The 17,417-nt window shown below is 45.7% G+C and overlaps 1 protein-coding gene across 10 annotated transcripts in view; it reads right to left on the reverse strand.

The window, feature by feature from the left end:
- The window catches only part of BCAS3 (BCAS3 microtubule associated cell migration factor), a 300,061-nt gene that overhangs the window by 5,846 nt on the left and 276,798 nt on the right, over positions 1-17,417 (reverse strand). For 5 of the 10 annotated variants that reach the window (XM_033518900.1, XM_015646438.3, XM_019008603.2 and 2 more), the window contains 2 exons: positions 14,791-14,958; positions 9,373-9,438 (listed from right to left, as the gene is read on the reverse strand). In XM_033518900.1, the coding sequence (XP_033374791.1) occupies positions 9,373-9,438; positions 14,791-14,958 (234 nt within the window). Of the gene's footprint in view, positions 1-9,372; positions 9,439-14,743; positions 14,959-17,417 lie in introns of all 10 variants that reach the window. The other 5 variants (XM_033518895.1, XM_033518896.1, XM_033518898.1 and 2 more) reach the window with 4 other exon arrangements.

Here is a 17,417-nt window from a genome sequence, read left to right on the forward strand (position 1 = left end):
GGCAGCGGGGAAGCGGCAGCAACTCTGAATACAAGAATTATTCTTCATCATCTCAAACTGTCACAACACATTACCCTCAAAGCCGCAGCTCGCTGAAGGAGTGACCCTGGACTGAATGGGAGAGTGCTCGGGGAAAGAACTAATTGTAGCCTCTTTTCACACGTCAGTCACTTTTCACAGCACCAAGCCTTTCAAGCTCAACTAATGTCAAGTTCCCTTTTCCTTTTGCTGGGCTGAGTATTTCTGATTTTTAAGGATGGCATTTTTAAAGGAACAAGGTCTCTGGTGAGGGATGAGGCCAGGGAGGGGAGGGAAGGAAGCGTCGGAGTGAGCACGCATCAGAAAGTCCATCAGACGCCCGAAGACTCGTTAGGAATTAGACAATTAACAAGTAGGAATGCAGGAAGTGGGGTAATGGCCAGCAGAGCTCGAATCTCCTCGATTTCATTTCTGTCATTCACAGCAATTATTTTGGGGAACTTTTCAGGCTCTGCCGAGGGGGCCACAAACGTGGGAATGTGCTCGGCCCCTTCCCAAAACGAGGATGTGGGACAGGAATTTTCCAGGGGTGAGGGAGAGACACGAGGTGCTGCTCACTAAACCCACCTCTCCCCATCCACGGGGGCTTCTGAATAAACAGCTAAAAGGCAAAATTTCAAGCCTCTTTTTAAAATCAAAGACAATTCCCTTTCCTTTTGGAGGAGATTCCCTGCGGAATCTCTGGGAATGGCAGCCTGGTCCATGATCTGGGGCAGGGACACATAAGGACCCTCCACAGCTCCTGTCTTTGACCGAAATCCTGACACATTCTGTGGCAAGGATTAGTTTTTCACCCTTCCACTGACACAATGCCCATCACGGGGGACTTGCAGAACTGACTGGGGCTTCCCGAGTGTTATTTATTAACTGTAATGAATAATAATTATGGAGCTTCTGCCATCTGGATTCTCACTCAAAAGGGCCCTATTTAAAGGGAACGCTAAAAGGCAATTTGTATTAACACAATGGAAGTCTTGAGGATCTCTTAAACTGTTTGTAATTTACACAACGCTCCCCAGTGAATGGGTGAGTTAAACATTTTAATTTCACTGATTGCTGCTGAAGGGAGGGGATGTGCTCCCCCCAGGAGCTCGCACTTGCACACGGGAACTCTCCATCTTTCAGGATTCAGACAACATCCCGAACTCTGCCGGCTGCTTTTGGCATTATTTCTGCAGGAAACATTCCCTCTGAGCATCAGTGGTGCTGCTGCCTGGGACACACAAGGTGGAGCAGGGCTCAAAAGCCGATGCGAGGTCGGAGATGGCACCGGGATGAGGAAATATCGGGGTGCTTGGAAATGACACCACTGCTACTGCACTTGGAGGTTTTCCTCCAGGATTTCCACCCCCCATCCTTTTTTTTTTTTTTTTAATATGAAATGCAGTTGTGCTAACAAGGGAGCTTTAATTATAATCCATCTCCAGCACCCTTGGTGGCTGCTGGGAGCGAGGGGCTCCAGCCCTGCTGGCAGGGAGGGCACAGGGGGGCACTGCACCCCCAGGGGAACCTGAGCTTTTGGGTATTTGGATGAATAAAAATCCTTAATATTAAATTGCAGTGAAATGAAAACACCGAGTCCTCATTAAAAATTTTAATTCTGCAAGTTTGTTTTGATTTGAGTTGGCTGAGAATTCTGGGCAAATGTGTGTTGCTCCTTTCCAAAGGGAGCAGGGGCAAAAAATCAGTTCCCAATTTTATATATTGCCACAATTACAATTTCAGCTTACTATGATAATGTTTAAAAGTCAATTAAAGCTGCTCTCTGCCCCAAGCCTTGTGCCTGTTCACCTGCACTGACACCAAATTCCTGCCATGCTCTGGGTGGCTGTAACAGACCTGCTTCTCAGAAATGTTTCTTTTCCCCTTTTTTATAAACTCAGCAATTTCACAAAAGAGATTTCAAACTCTTTTCAAATGAGGAAATAATAAAAAAAAAAGATGGAATATGAACATTAAAAATAATTCCTGTGTTAAAACTGTGCCTCATCCTGTCACAACCTGAAAGATGTTGAGATGCCACAAAAGCACCTCCATTAAATTTGCAAGTAAAGAAGACTGGGAAATGCTGCCTGAGCAACTCCTGTGAAATCAGGATTCAGTGGCCTATGTAAAATATTAGTTCTTGTCAAATTACCTTATGATAACTCCAGTGCTGAATCCACTCATGCTGTGCATTTGGAGATGAAACTTGGCATCCTGGAACAAAGGTGGCAGGATCCAGCAAGGAGATGGGGAGGTACAGGAGGAAGGAGAGAACCAGGGGAATGGAGACAGAACCTTCTGAACATCAGAGTCCCTCTGAGAGCCCAAATCTCATTTCTAGTGCCTGATTTCACTGTGGATATGCCAAACAATTTAACACTCACAAAACAGCGAGGACACCTTGAGCTTACAGAAATGTCCAGGTCTGCTTCAGGCACAAAGAAATCAGTGAGAAAAGGACAAAACATTCTCCTGTATGAACTTCTATCCAGGTTGTTTACTCCTTTAAAAAGAGCACCCAGACAGCTCCATGTGACTCCAGCCCATGGAGAAGGAGACCCAAGACTCTGGCATCTCGCCAGATTTGACTCGGAGCATTTTATGGAAGGTTAAAAGTGCACCAGATAAAGGACTGGCATTTAGAGGGAGAATATTCTTCAAGACAGGCACTTTCACAATGACTTCCAGTGCTTTTAAAAAATAATCTCAAGTTTCCTAGAGCTGTATATTTTTGTAAAGAGGTTTAGGATGTTTTCCTATATAAATGGCTCTTCAGAAGGACGAATTGCCAGCATGTGAAGTCTCAAAAGCTATGAGAGTCAAATAGAAAATAATTTCTGTGGCCCATCACATCCTGCAAGCCTACAACTCCTTGTGCAAGATTTACATGATGAGGTTTTTGAATGAATATGCAGCAATGGTTGCTTGGGTTTAAAGGAATTTTCTCTTACTCCATCCTGAAAGTTTCACTATGCTGCTAACTCCAAATTCCTGTAAGATACCCTATGTGGAATACATGATTTCCTGTGCCAGCCAGTGTGTGTGGACAAGGTTTTTAATGCATTTAGGCAGAACTATCTTGCATCTTTGGTTACGCAAGCAGCACATCTGTGTATATCAGCCCAAAAGCATTTGCAGAGAAAACACTGTATTAAAATTCCTGGGTTTGGTCTCTCATTCCCAGGGTTATGGGAGTGCTTTGGATTGCTCAACACTGACCCCTCTGTCAGCCTCTACTCCACGAAGGAAATTACAAATTCAAAGTAAAATGCATGTTTGTGACACCTACCACGTCCTGCACCCACTGAACTCTGGGGATATTGCTCAGAAATGCTGGGGGCAATGCTCCTATTCCTGGAACATCTTCTATCCAGAACAGGTGTGGATCTGAGCACCTCCTCCTCCTCCTCCTCCCCCTCCTCAGGCTCAGCCAAACAGTTCCAGCAAAAAAACTGGGTAAAGAAAAGCTGCCTGAAGCTCAAACCCACAAACCTGGTGATGACCTCAGGGTCTGGGCAGTGACTGCTGACACTCTGCATGAGAATTTCACACCCAACCCTCCAAATTTTGGTTCCCATCCTAATTCCAGACCTAATTAAGACCTAATTCCATCCTCTCTGTGATGCCACCTGAGCATTTGGCCTCCTGAAGCCTCTCAGGAAGGAGGAGAGCCCTGGTGCTCAGTGTGCCCCTGTGTCCCTCCCACGTGTGCTCTCTGTGCTCCTGACACACACACACTGCCGAGCTCATTTTAAAAGTATAAGATTACAAAGCAAACTCATTCTGGCACAACTTCCAGTACTTCTGACACAAAGTGGCCTTTTGGGCCAGTGAGAGGCTCTGGGCTGTTCCCTTGGTGCTGATTGATGCTGAGGAGGAAGCTAGACCAGACTGGAATTTGGGTTTGATTCAAAGGAAAAGTTAAAAAGTTTGGGGGGGAGCAGATGCTCAGCTGGTCCAAATCAGGAGAGTTTTGTTGAAGCTCACGAAATGATGTCACCACAGGCTCAGTCCTGTCTGCTCATCTAAACAGTTCAAGGCTCTGGAGCTGGGAGAGCTCAGGTGGAGATCAGGACCTGTCTCCTCCTCCCACTTCCCTGGCAGTAGTTCAGTGTCACTGAGGAGCTCCAAACCCATCCAAATCATCCTAGCTCCAAATGCAGTTTATTTAGTCTATTCACTCCATTTTTTTAAAAGATTCTGTTGACATGGCTGCTTCAAGCAGACCAGCTTTGTAAACACAGCCCTAATTTTACAAAGCACTCAGAGCTCGCAGTCATTACCTTAAAATCACAGCTCTACCTTGACTGAGTATTAACCCAGCCTGGAAAAACAACAGCCCAGTCTCGTGGGCTCTCTCTCTTGTAGGGCTGCTTGAGGCTCTTAATACACTCTCTTATTTATATAGCTCCAAATTCTGATGTTAGACCTAAGAGCCTTGATAAAAATGACATTCAAAGCTTTATTTGTCCCTTTGTTAACGGAGCTGTTGAACACAGCAATTCACATTTGTGCTCCTGAAACCAGGAGGCAGCTGGAAATAGTAAATTCAACGTTTTTGTTTTTTGGAAGTCATATTTTAAATATTGTTCCAAGCATTGATTCTATTACACTCCATCTTCTTACAAACGTGTGGGTGAGCTGCAGCTGGTGGAGGAGGTGGTGGAAGGTAACTCTGTGAAATCTGAAAGACCTAATGGCAAACCAAGGCATTCCTCTGGTCACATCCCCCAGAAAAGGCAATTTAAATCATCATTCTGCCTGGTACTCGGGCACCTGGCAGTGAAGTTCACACCTGGCCTTGTGTTGTGCTCTTCTGCAGACTTTTTGCTCACATTTTGGTGGGTCACCAGCCACATTTCCAAAAGATAAAGAGACAACACAGTCCTGGCATGATATAATGAAAATATTCTTTCCCCAGAGGCTGTGGATAAAAGTAGCCCTGAGAAGAGCACCAAAAACACCCCCAAATTTTAAATTAGGGATCTGTCCCTGCACAATTCACCTGCTGCCTCCATGGCTGCAGATGAGGGAAGAAGGCTGCAAGGTTAATTTGTCTCTTGATTTGTTCTTCCAAATGTCATTTCCACCTGACAAGGTGGGAGCACCCAGCAGGAAGAGCTGTGCCATGTGGGAATAGATGGGAGATGCCATCCTTGGGAATGCTGTGCTCTGCCTGAGGAGAATTCCAGCACAGCAGCACATCCAAGCACCCTCCACAACACAGGGAATCCTTTTAGGAAAATGCCACCATTTCCATGCCACTCACCCCACCCAGGGCTCTCCATCCCCAGCCCCTCTGGCTCCTGGATCCCCTGTGATGCCACTGAGCTGGAGCAGAGGCAGGAGGGCTGGTCCTGCCTGAAGCCTTCCCAGAAAAATATTTTTGGAAAGAGTCAGAGAAGTGATACTGACCCTTTGTCTTTCACAAAACCATCGAGTTTTGGTGTAAACACAGAGCTCATGGGCTGGGCAGTTACTGAGAAAGTCACTGACCAAGGGAACAACAAATAAATAGATTAAATAAATAAATAAACGAAGAAGAGGGTGTTTTAGTTGTTTGGGGCTTTTTGGAAAATGGTATAAAATGGGTCACACAGAAAAAGGCAACAGGCACTTCATGTCCTGAGGTGGACTCAGGGAGGTGACACGTTCCCAGCAGCATCAGGAGCTCCCAAATTCAGGATCTTTCCACAACAGCAGATAGCTGCTCCTTGTCTGCATGGAGAGCTGATTCCCCCCTCCCCTGCATGCAGGGCAGATGGAAGGGAAGCTGCTCCTGCCTGTGCTGGGAAATGCCTTGGAGGGGTCTGAGGAACACGGAGCAAAGGCAGAGAGCACCAAAGTGCTGCCCCTCAAGGGAAGGACAACACTGAAAAGCAGAATAGAAGCAACAGGAGCAGGGGAAAAACCATTTACTATTTTGGCAGCTTTTACTCTTTTTATAAGCTACCTCACACATTCCCAAGCATAAAACCACCAGTGATGTCATTTCAGAGGGCACCAGCAGAAACAGAAAAAAGCGGCTTTAGGATCTTTTTGTCCTTATGTTTTGCCTCAACATCTTTTTCACTCTCTGCAAAGGCACCACTTTTACAAAGCCCCATTTTTACTGAAAGAATCTCCCTTTTGGAGGCTCAGCTACCTGCATGAACATCTGCAGGGGGCTGAACACATTCCCTGTTTAAGCTTCAAACAGGGGCTTCTTGATTTTCAAAACACTTCCAACTAATTTGTCATTTTCCTTCCTCTTCATTTTTTTGGTCAGTGGATGGTGCACACAATATTGAGCAATAATAACCAGAGGAGGATGAAAAGTGCAGCTTGAGAAGCGAGCTCAGGATATGATTCCTCCTCACCGGATGCCTGGAAGATGTCACTGAAATTCTCTCTCCCTTAGTGCAACCCGTGTGGAGCCAATATGAACTCCCAGCAAAGTGCTTAAAACCCCATTATTTATAATAACTGTTAAATGATGAGACATTGTTTACCCAGATAGCAAGATAAATTCTCACTTACAGAATGCTTGCCTGACCGTCCTGAACGTCATCTGGTTTTTATTTAAATGCAAAATGAAATTAGGCTCCCAATAACACAGCAGAAGAATTCAATAAGATGGGGCTTTTCACTTACAGTTTAATATTAACATTTTCCCATAAATGTTAATGAATAAAAGTCTACTGTTTTATATATTATCCATGGTGGGGAGACAGCAGGCTAGGAATGGAAGGAAAGCTAATCTTTTCATACCACAAATTAGGATATATACTTCAAGGAGGACTAAGTGTTCCCAGCATTGCCAGGGACCTGGCCACAACCCTCCTTCCCCCTGGGGCAGCCACCAGAGCTGATCCCATGGGGGTGCTCCAGGGAGCCTCCAGAGACCACTGAGATCCTTCCCCAGCCAGAATCCCTTTGGGTTTGCTTCTCATTTTCCCTGGCCCTGTCCTTCTGCCTGCCCATATCCCCTAAGGCACACTGTGAACATCAAACACCCAACAGCATCACTGTCCAGCAAGGCCTGATGCTCTCACACTCCAGCACGGAGAGCAAGGTGGGATTATTGGGAAAATCAGGTGACTCTTGGTGTGATATTCTGTTAGAGAAAGGTGCAGGGGTGATGGGAACTGAGGGCACAGCTGCAGGGACAGGGAATGATACAGCGTCCAAAGGGAGAAGCACCTGGAGCTGGCAGAGCTGGCACTTTGGAGCTCCCCAAAGGACCTGTGCCAAAGCACCAGGAGCACATCCTGTGGTGGGAGAGGGGCTGGGAGGATTGGAAGCTGCAGGGCCAGAGGGTTGGCTCACACTGGAATGTTTGCATTGCCTTGGCTCTTGACTTTCCATTTCCTGCAGAGGGTTTGCTGTGTTAATGTGTATTTTGCTGTTTGGTGACTCATACTTCATCCTACCTCTCTAATAAGTGTTCATTTAACAGTTTGACTGCTTAACAATTTATTGCACAAATGGGTTTCCATTGCACAGCCTCCTCTCCCATCTCCCCTGGAGAGGGCAATGCATAGTTTATGAGAGCTTTGTGATGGCCTGTGCTGCACATCCCAAAAATCAGCAAATACTCAACGGCTCTCTGGGGCTGCTGGGCTTGGGAGGAGGGACAGGAACTGTCTTGTCTTTATTCTGCCACCACCTCAGCAGCTGCAAGAGGTTTTGGCTCACAAAACAGCTGTAAAAATACCAGTCCTGGTTCAAATGCTGGGAGACGAGGGCTCTTGTACTTTCTGAGAGAGATATGCTTGCCATAAGTCATATCCTACACAAAAACACCATAGAAAGGCTCTTAAAAGGAATGACAAGGTAATTATAGGAATTACAGATGGAAAAATCCTGTTGTCTCCTGCCCCCTTCCCAGTGTGGGAGCGCTCGGTGTGGGGCAGGCTTCAGGCCTCGGACTTTTAAAGGCAAGATTTAATAAACACTGAGAAATATTTCTAAATATTTAGAAAACCCAAAATAACAGCTTTCCAAGCCAAGCTGTGCAAACAGAAGATGAATTTAGGAAACTTGTTAAAAACCCAACAGCTTTTGCGTGCACCAAAATATATTTGGGTAGCGGGAATCACCTCCTGGGCAGGATGCTGCAAGCAGAGCTGAGAGGATGCTCAGCCCTGGCTGGAATACCTACCCTGGCTCTCCTCTTGCTCCCCCTGGAATCAACAGCAGAAGCCTCAGGGATGCAAACAGCTTTAGGAGAAACTCAGCAGACAATCAAATGTGAGCAAAGCCAAGCTAGACAGGGCAGAGCTTTGAATTTTCCTGTGAAATTCTGGAGTGCTCCAGTTAATTTGCTTAATCATTAGGAGGAAAAACCACAACCCCGAGCAAACCAAAAACACCCAACACAGCAGCAAATCTCCAAGGAAAAAGGGAACTGTGTGTCTGTTCACTGCTTTTGAGACAAAGCACTGGAAGAAAAATGTCCAGTTCCAATAATGTCATAACCTGATTAGGGCCTGACCAGAAGAGCTAAAACACTTGCAGAACAATGAGTAAGAAATTAAGTTTTAAATTGAGTGCTGGCCCTATCTCGTGTCACTTCTTTATATTCCAGTGGAAAGGACACTGCTGAGCTCATTCCATATCGAGCAGAGTGAGATGCCTGGATGCAGACACCATTTAGTCATCTCCTATATGTTCCTCCCCATTTCTTTCTCCGGGAGGAATGACAAATCCAGGAATGTGACTGCACTTTCTTTTATTATGATATTGATTTTTCCTGCTGAGGGGAAAGTGCATTTATCCCCCAGGTCTGTGTGCTGGCAGGGAAGGGTTAACAAAATGTTTATCACAAAGCTGGCTTCAGAGTTGAAAGTAATGTGATCAGTAATGAATTTTGTGTTACATTAGGTTGTATAAATGGACAGACAAGCGCAGACAACAAGTGGCCAGGAGTCGGGGCTAATCTAATGATGTAAAAATAGAGACAGCACCAATTATACTTGGGGCCAGCTCAGAGCTCCTGCAGGGACTGCAAATGAATAGGTACAAATCAAATTACTGACTAATAGACGCACTACAAGAGAGGGCAGTCAATGCTAAATACATTAGGGCCTTGTGACCTCTCTGCTCTGAACAGCAGAATCCTAAATTTGACTTAAAAAAAAAAATCAAAAAAAATCAAAGAAACTCCTGTTCATTTAAGGAGACCAACAGAACAATGTTATTTGTGAAATGACTTGAGACACTTTGATATTTTTTGGTTTGTCCCCCCACGGCCATGTTAAGGTACGTGGCCCTTGGAAAGCTGAGAGAGGGTTTGCTTTTAGAACAAGGGAAAATACTCTTTGTGCAAAAGTTAAGACCTGATAACAATACAGTTATGTTACATACCAAAACATTTCAAAGCCATGTGCCTCTTTGTGGTGATGTTTTTTACTGCTACTTCACCGGCTGTGTCTGTATCAAAAATAAAATATTTCTTAAAAAAATGCCTTGATTTAATAAGAAGAAAAAGAAAAGGAATCTCCCCACACCACAGTTGATAAGAAGCAAATGCAGTTGATCAAGTTTGTTATCAAAAGACAGAAAGTCAGAGTTGTCTTGTGGCTTCAGTGTTCCTTTTAGAATTTCTCTACAAACAGCAATGAACCTGAATTCACATCAGAAATATTCATGGTTCACTATAATAATATGGTTCACTATTCACATGGTTCAATATTCATCATTCACACCCCCTCCCTCTCAAATAATGTATGACCTGGAAGGAAATACCAGGAAACCCTCCCAGGGCTGGTGGCAAGATTGGATTTGGAGACATGGGAAATTACTGGGAAATTAAAAATGCCCTTGTTAGACCTGCCCAGGGCTGTGGGATGGGGCTGCTCAGGGACACCCTGGGATATCCCAAAATGTGTGCAAGGCCAATGCTCCTCTCACCCAGCACTTCTGAAATGGTGGCTCCTAAAAGAGCCTGAATTCTCCTTTCTTTTCAACCAGGCCCATCGAAATAAACCTTTTGTAGGAAGGACTGCACTGAGTTCCCAGACTTATTGGAGGGGGTAATTTAATCTCTGACTCTGGGATGAATATTCTGAAAGTTCAAAGGCTGCTTTTAGCATCGATGTTATTTGATCCACCAGTGGGTTTGCTGCCCAAGCTGCTTTTGCACTGAACCTATGCAGAAATCTCCTGGCAGAATTGCTCTTCAGGGGGAAAATAATTTGCTCTGTTTATCCATAGCCCATGTCTGAGTTAGGATAAAAAACAGCTGAGGAGAGAGAATGGGAAAATTGTCTTAGAAAAATTAAAGAGGAAGAAAGGAAGGAAAGAAGGGAGGAAAGGAGAGAGGGAGGGAGGGGAAGGTGCCACTGAAAGCTCTGTCTAAAGGGCTGATCCTGTTCCTGAAACTAAATATACAGGTACATCTATGTCCAGGTGGCTGCTGATGTTTGAACAAAGCTTGTGAGCACAGGTATTTTCTCCTCTGGAAAAAACCCCAGGAAGGATGGTCCTTGCATGGGAGCCACCAGTTTGCTCTCCTCCCTTTGCTTCCCACCTCAGCCAGACACCCCAGGAAATGTGTGACTTCCCTTCTCCAAACCCTAAATTTCACAGGAAGGTTTCAAAGCCATCCCTGTGCAAAGCTCAGAGGTGTCCTGACCCAAGTTAGGCTCAGGTTTTGGCAGAGGACCAGGATGCCAAGTGCCTGGAGCCCCGATCCCGGGTTTCCTACAGGCCATTCCCTAGCAGCACATCTAATTAGCTCCACTTACTTACATCCCATTAATCAGGTTAAAGAGTTTGCTTCAACATACGAGCTTCCTTCAGCCCATTATGAGTTTGTTCATGAAATTTGGAAGGAATCCAGGCAGTTTCCTCCGAGGTGCACCTCCCTGTGCCACCGGCTTCCCGCGGGTGAGAGCTGACTCGGAGCTTTGCAGGAGTTTTGGAAGAAAGATGCTTTCCAAAAAACATCCTGTTGCTCCCCTGTTATAGGCTGATTTCAAATATTAAGCCTAGAAGTGATCAAAATGCACTGGAAGGTTTAAAAAACATACTTGCTGAAGGAACAGGTTAATCAGAGGATTTACTAATTACAGTATTTTGGGACAGAAAGATTTCTAGCCTGAGCTGGTGATTTCTTCCTGTCCAGTTTGAGAGGAATCCTGTCAGAGATATTTCTCTCCTGGAAGCAGAGTTTCATAAATCATAGTCCTAGGGTAGTTTTTTTTGGGGGGGAATGCAATATGAAGCTCCAGCACACACTTAAGAACTGCACTGCAAATGTAAATATTTTAAATTTGCAAATGTAAATTCAAATGTAGCTGCTTGAAAACAAAGCTTTGCAAGCAAAAGAGGGCACTGACCACTAACATTTGTGTCTAGACTTGTGTAATTTTTTCTTTCCAGTGAGAGTTTGACAGAAACTGAAACAGCAAAAACATCTTTTTGCATCTTTGCCAATTTACGCCTTCCTTGGAATTAAATGTGTATCTGGGCTGACAGCTTATGTACAGCAGACTCCACCTCAGATAGACATGGGTCGTCTGAATAATTGGAAAACAAGAGGAAAAGCTGGCTTCCCAATCAAGCCAACTAGCTGGACAACTGGAGTTATCATTTAGGTCAGAAGGAAAGGAGATTTTTGGGGGAGTCATTTTTCCAGACCTGGTTCTTCTCCCACCCACTGTCCGACAGCCCTTGGCACGGAGGTGGAGGTGGAAAAGCCCCATTTAATCCCCCTTCCCTGCTAATTCCAGATTATTCCTGATGCTTTCAGCATCCTCCAGTTTGATGTTTGTGCTATGACCAACCTTTGGGCATTTCTGCCTCTGCCAGTAGCCAGAAGCAGGGTTGGTGTTGCCACCCCTGCTTTGCAATGCAGCGGGGCAGGCACAAAACAGAGATTCTGGGAATATCAGCTCCCCAAAGTGGTCTGTGCAGCACGAGCACACACTTCCTCCACACCACTGCAGCCTATCAGCCCTGATTTCTATATAAACCCACTGTCAGCTATGCCCTAACAGTTAAGGCATTAAAAGAATCTATTTATCTCTTGCCATTAGGCGCATGTCAGGACCAGTTGAGCACTTGACAAAGTCTCACTGTCCACCCCACTGCCCAGTTTTTGTCCACACATTGGCCTCCAGCACTGCACAGGACAAATCTTCACATTCCCAGCTAGAAATGTTCATTAATTTGGGCTGAAGTTTGAGTTAGGCTTTGGAAGTTTTGTCAAACCTCTGCAGAATCTATTTAAGGACTGAAGAGAATCCACAGAGTGCAAAGAGGGGTTAAAACATGCGTAACATAAAGGCATGAATAAATAAAAATAAGTTATTTTAAGATTATTAAAGGATTATAAATTCCACAATTTTGAGTCCAATGCAGAAATATAAACACTGGTTTTGAAAGAAGCAGCAAGAGAAAAATCAACTACAAACAAGCAAACCTCCAGTGTCCTTTTCTGCTGAACTCTGCTGTCATTTCACTGTGGTGAGTGGGCAGCAGAGAGCCCAATGAGGAAAACTGAATTTTTTCAAAGATAATTCAGTTCAGCCAAGCTTGGTTACGATGTAAGGGGTTTGGGGGAAGTGAAAACTCTCCTACTTGATATGAGCCAACAAAGACACCTCTTTTTTGAAGTGAGGGTAATGCAGCTCCACACTTATCTCTGCCCATTTGTTAAGCAGCAGACAGATGTGAGCCCTTCCCTGCGCTCCCCAGGCTGAGGAATGGTGCTGGCAGCCAGCTCCAGGCCACTCCCTGGCTGAGTGCAGCTCTCCAGGTACATCTGAGCAGGAGGGAACTTTTTCTGTCTGTCTGCTAAAGAGGAACAGCTCAAGAGCTGTTAGGGGATGGAAGTGGAAAGGGCACAGGAGTTCACCCTCTTATCACCAGGTTTTCTCTGCTGCTCTGAGTCACCACATGCCCAAATCCTGAGAATAAAGTGTGTTAGTGGTGGAGAGAAACCCATGACAGGCAGGGCAACACAGAGTGTTAATGACAGGGAGAGGAGGGTGGTGGGATGGGGTGAGTTGGGTCAGTGCTCATGTTACTCATTATTGCTGTGTAAAATCGCTGCTCTGAGATGGCATCTATCTTACACTCATTAGGGAGATTTATGGGTCTGGAGCAAGGGCTGGGACAAATCTCTTTGGATGAATATTAACTCAGTGATGCCATCTCTATAAACAGCTCCTTTCTGTCTTTACACCTGCAGTACTGAGAGCCTCATGCCAAAGAAGCTGGCACTCGCTGCCATCAGCTGGGTTTGGTGAAAATGGAAGGAAAATACAGAGCCCTGTCTCTGACAAAGTTCTTGGTTGACAATATAATACACTGTCAAGTCTCCAGGGCAGTCAGTCACCCTAACCTGGCACATCTGGAAGGCTTCAGCTTTCAGAGGAGGTATTCCCCTCACCTTTCCCCTTCCACACACAGCCTGAGGGGTGCTGACCCATTATCAGCAGTGGATACCCTCCCAAAGTTCACACTGATCACAGCCTGGGTCAGTAAGTGATGAAATATGTGCCTTTCTCTATTTTCACAGCCTGCTTTTTCCACCTTCCCAGCCCTTTACAGACATGAGCTGATTAAAGTCCACACCAGCAATGTGAGGCATCTCTATCCTCACTGCTCTGGTGGAGCTCTGGAGTCATGGACTCATGAAGTGCCTTGGCCATGGCAAAAAGCTGGTGAGGATTTGGACCAGCAGACCCACCCTTAGTGTTCAACCAAGCCTTTCTGTTAATTCCAAATCTAACTCATCCTTTGACTTCATCTCTCTCCAGATGGAAATGAGAGGAAGGGCAGTTGGGAAGGTGACCAGCTGGGGTATGGAGGTGTTTCTGCACTGCTCAGCCTGGTTACTGCTGCCTGTACCTACAGACAGGGGCTAAAATCCTGCTCCTCTGCATCCTCCTCCTCCTCCAGGCTGTGGGAAGTTGCTGCAGTTTGGTTCCTGCTCCACAGTGAGCAAACTCAGGATGAGCCCTGATGGGAGATCTTGAGGAGCAGGGAGAGCTCAGAGCAGCACAAGACCCCCAGTGATACATGAGGGCAAAAGGAAGAGACAGCTCCTGCTCTTCCTGAAAGATCCATAGGTTGGCATTCCCACACCTTCCTGCTGGTTCCTCCCCTTTTGCCTTCCCAGGCAAGCTGCCAGGAGAGTGACAAGTGAGTTGGCAGCTGATGTTAGGGGCCACCATCACTCTGAGGTGTTTTTACTGGAGGTGTTTTTTGGAACAGGTCACAATTAACGGAGACAATAAACCCGCAGTAACCGCGCTTTAATTTCTGAGCATCTCCTACCACGGGGCCCCTTCTGACAGCGTAATCTCTGATGTGCCATTCCATTTAGTTAAACAGATGATACAATTTATCAATATAATGGACACTGATGAAGATGGATTAATTTGGATTACAGAACCAGAGCTTCACAGTGGCTCTATTCAGGACACAAAATGAGGATATGTGTGATTATGGCATTGTTTGGAGCAGGCTGGGCAAGGGCAGCAATCTGCACAGGAGGGGATGCAGGAGAGCCCTTGCCCCAGCTAGATGATAAGGAAGCTCCATGTGCCAATATCTCAGGCTGTGTTTATGTGATCTACCACTAACTTCTTTTTATAAATGACTTCCGTCCCACTGAGATCCCCACCAAAGTCAATTAATCAGAGAGAGAGAGAGAGAGAGAGAAGCGTACAGAGAAAAGGAAAAAGCGAAACTTTAAAAAAAAAAAAATTAAATAAAAAATCACCATTGGGTGAGATGTACGTGATCTCTGATCACACCTCTTCTTTGTACCTGTTCCTGATCCCACCATGTCCCTGCTGGGGGATTCGCACATCGCGTCGGCCAGGCGCTCCCGCAGCCCCTCCTCGCTGTGCTCCATGGAGGACATGTGGCGCAGACCGAAGTTCTCGGGCCAGCTCCCACACACCTCCAGCAAGGTCACGCTCCGGTCGAAGGCACCTTCAACAAACAAATGGGACACGTGTGGGACACCCTGGCACCAACTCCTCCCGTGTGGTTTGGGTGCCTGAAATGCTGATTTCAGCACATGAGTGAAAACCTCGGTGTTTCCAGCACAGCACGGTAGAACACAAAGCATGAACCAGCTTCGACCAAGCAGCCGTGATCAGAAAGGTGAAATTAAAATACAGACCCAATTCTGGTCTCACACTGGTGGGAGTCAGGAAAGCAGCACAATAACACAAATATGAATGGCATGCATATATTTTTATGTTAGACAACCAGGAATTATTTTTGAATTATTCTTCCACTGGGCTGCTGCTGAGATGTTTCACCCCCCTCCTCATTCTGGACAGTGGGAAGAGTCATTTTGTCTTTGCTAAAGGGCAGAAATTTTAGCTAAAATCACTTTCTTGCTTTGAACCAAAGAAGAGGCAGAGCTGCCTTGTGTGTGATGAAGGAACAAACAGATCCCTTCCCTCAGTCTGGGATCTCTGTGGGTTTTCTCTCCTCCTGCACTGGGAAGTTTTAGGTCAAATGTGCTCTAACAGAGGCTCCTTCACCAGCAGCCCCTACTGAAACCCTGGTTCTTGTGAGGGAGCGCACGTACCTACAAAAGATCCTTCAAATAATTCCTTGACTTGCAGTTATTACCTCATTCACAGCAGGGTATGATGTTCTGCCGAATGCAAAGATTAGATTCTGAATTCAGGATCACTTCAAAGTACAAATTAAAATTATTCTCCTTTATTATACGGCAAGACTTCTGCGAAGGCTTACTTAAATCATTCCCACTTGGAACAAGATTACAGTTATGCTTTGTTGCTTCAAGCACATACCATTTACTCCACTATTAGGTAACTGAATATGCAGCATTTATTGTGCCTGGTTTCTGCCAGCCTACCGAGGGGAAAAAATGCAAATGCCAATGTTTCTCAGAGTTAAAAGTACATGAAACACGTCCTTGTTATCAGGCCTTTGGTTTTCCCCTTTGATCAGCCGTCAGAAACTATCTACACTTGTAGTCTGTGACTGTACAGCCTCACAGCACACTCCCTGCCACTGACAGGTGGTAATAGAAAGGGTGAGAGACCAAGCCCCACGGCAGGCGGCCCTTCCTCTGATAAGGTCCGAAGTAGCGGGTGATAAGCGTTGGTAAACACTCGGCCAGCCGCTTAATCCATACATCAGCAAAGAGGGGCAGATAATTCTGAGCCCTAATGGCACGGACAAAAGCGCCAGGGCTGGCATTCAGGGATTTATATGGGCTGCAGTGGTGACTCCTGGCTCCTGAATTTCATCGGGGTTGATTTATCTACTCGCCTGGCTGGAGTGGATTCCTGGCACTAGAAAACCATCAAGGCTGAAATGGACCTCTCCAAAACGGGACCGTGGCTCTCGTGTGATACACGCACTTGAACTCTGGATGAATCCCAGTTTAAACCCAGAGGAGGAATGACCAAATATTTCAACTTTTAATGGCTCTCTGGATTTATAAGGTTGCTCCAGTCTACTAATTTGTTTTAAAGCGAAGGTTCTTGAAGCTTGTTTGAGAAAATGCAGGGAGAAGGCAAAATAATTTCGATGGTGTTTAAATCTCTACAGCATTTTCATGATGTCAGCTCTCCTGAAGGCAGGAGGAAAAGCAGAATTTGTTTTGGTTTTTTTTTTTAGCTTTTTTTCCCCAAGTTTTCCATCTACAGTTTCATGCAGCCCTGAGAACCCCTCTCCAAGACCCCAAGGATTTTGGTTGGTATTACCAGAGCTGTTCATGTACCCTGAGAGTAATCAGGGGGACTTTAAAACCTGCTTCCCAAACCTCTGGGAAGCAGCAGGGACACCATGAGCTCCCACAGGTTTGCAGGGCTGCGCCAGAGATGAGAAATCTCCTCTTTCCTGGTGTCAGCCTTTATTCCAAAAGTGAGAAATGGGAGCATTTCTGCTCCTATAAGCAGACATATGAATAATAAGGCAAATGGTTTTTGAAGCTCTGCCAAGATGCCTGCTTGTGTGTACAAGGAGAAACTTCATGGAGTGTCGGGCTCTGGCTCCTGAGATCCTTGAGTGAGAGCAAAGGAGACAAGTGCAGTGTTACCTCTGCAATCAGGGCCAGGAGCTGCCAAAACTTCTTAGCAGCAATGTGTGAGGCTGCAAGTGTTAATGCAAATGCAGGTTAGAGGGATTAACTGCACTGAAAGTTTGCTTGTAAAAAAAAAAAGTAAATTGTAGGGCTGGGGCAGCTGTAGTTTTATCTTTCCTCCCTTTTCACTCCTTCTCTGTGGTAGCAGCACACATCTGGCAAGACCATTGATATCCAGACATCCAGCTGGTTTCAGCAGCCACCACTGTAGCCCGTGGGTGATCACTCTGCCTGTAGCAGGCAGAGGAGGTCCTTGCACCATCATCTGCTCTGTGCTGCAGTGGAAGCCACAAATTCCCCTTTATTTCAATACAGACAC

This window comes from Parus major, chromosome 19, assembly GCF_001522545.3.
Source record: "Parus major isolate Abel chromosome 19, Parus_major1.1, whole genome shotgun sequence".
NCBI classification, from domain to species: domain Eukaryota; kingdom Metazoa; phylum Chordata; class Aves; order Passeriformes; family Paridae; genus Parus; species Parus major.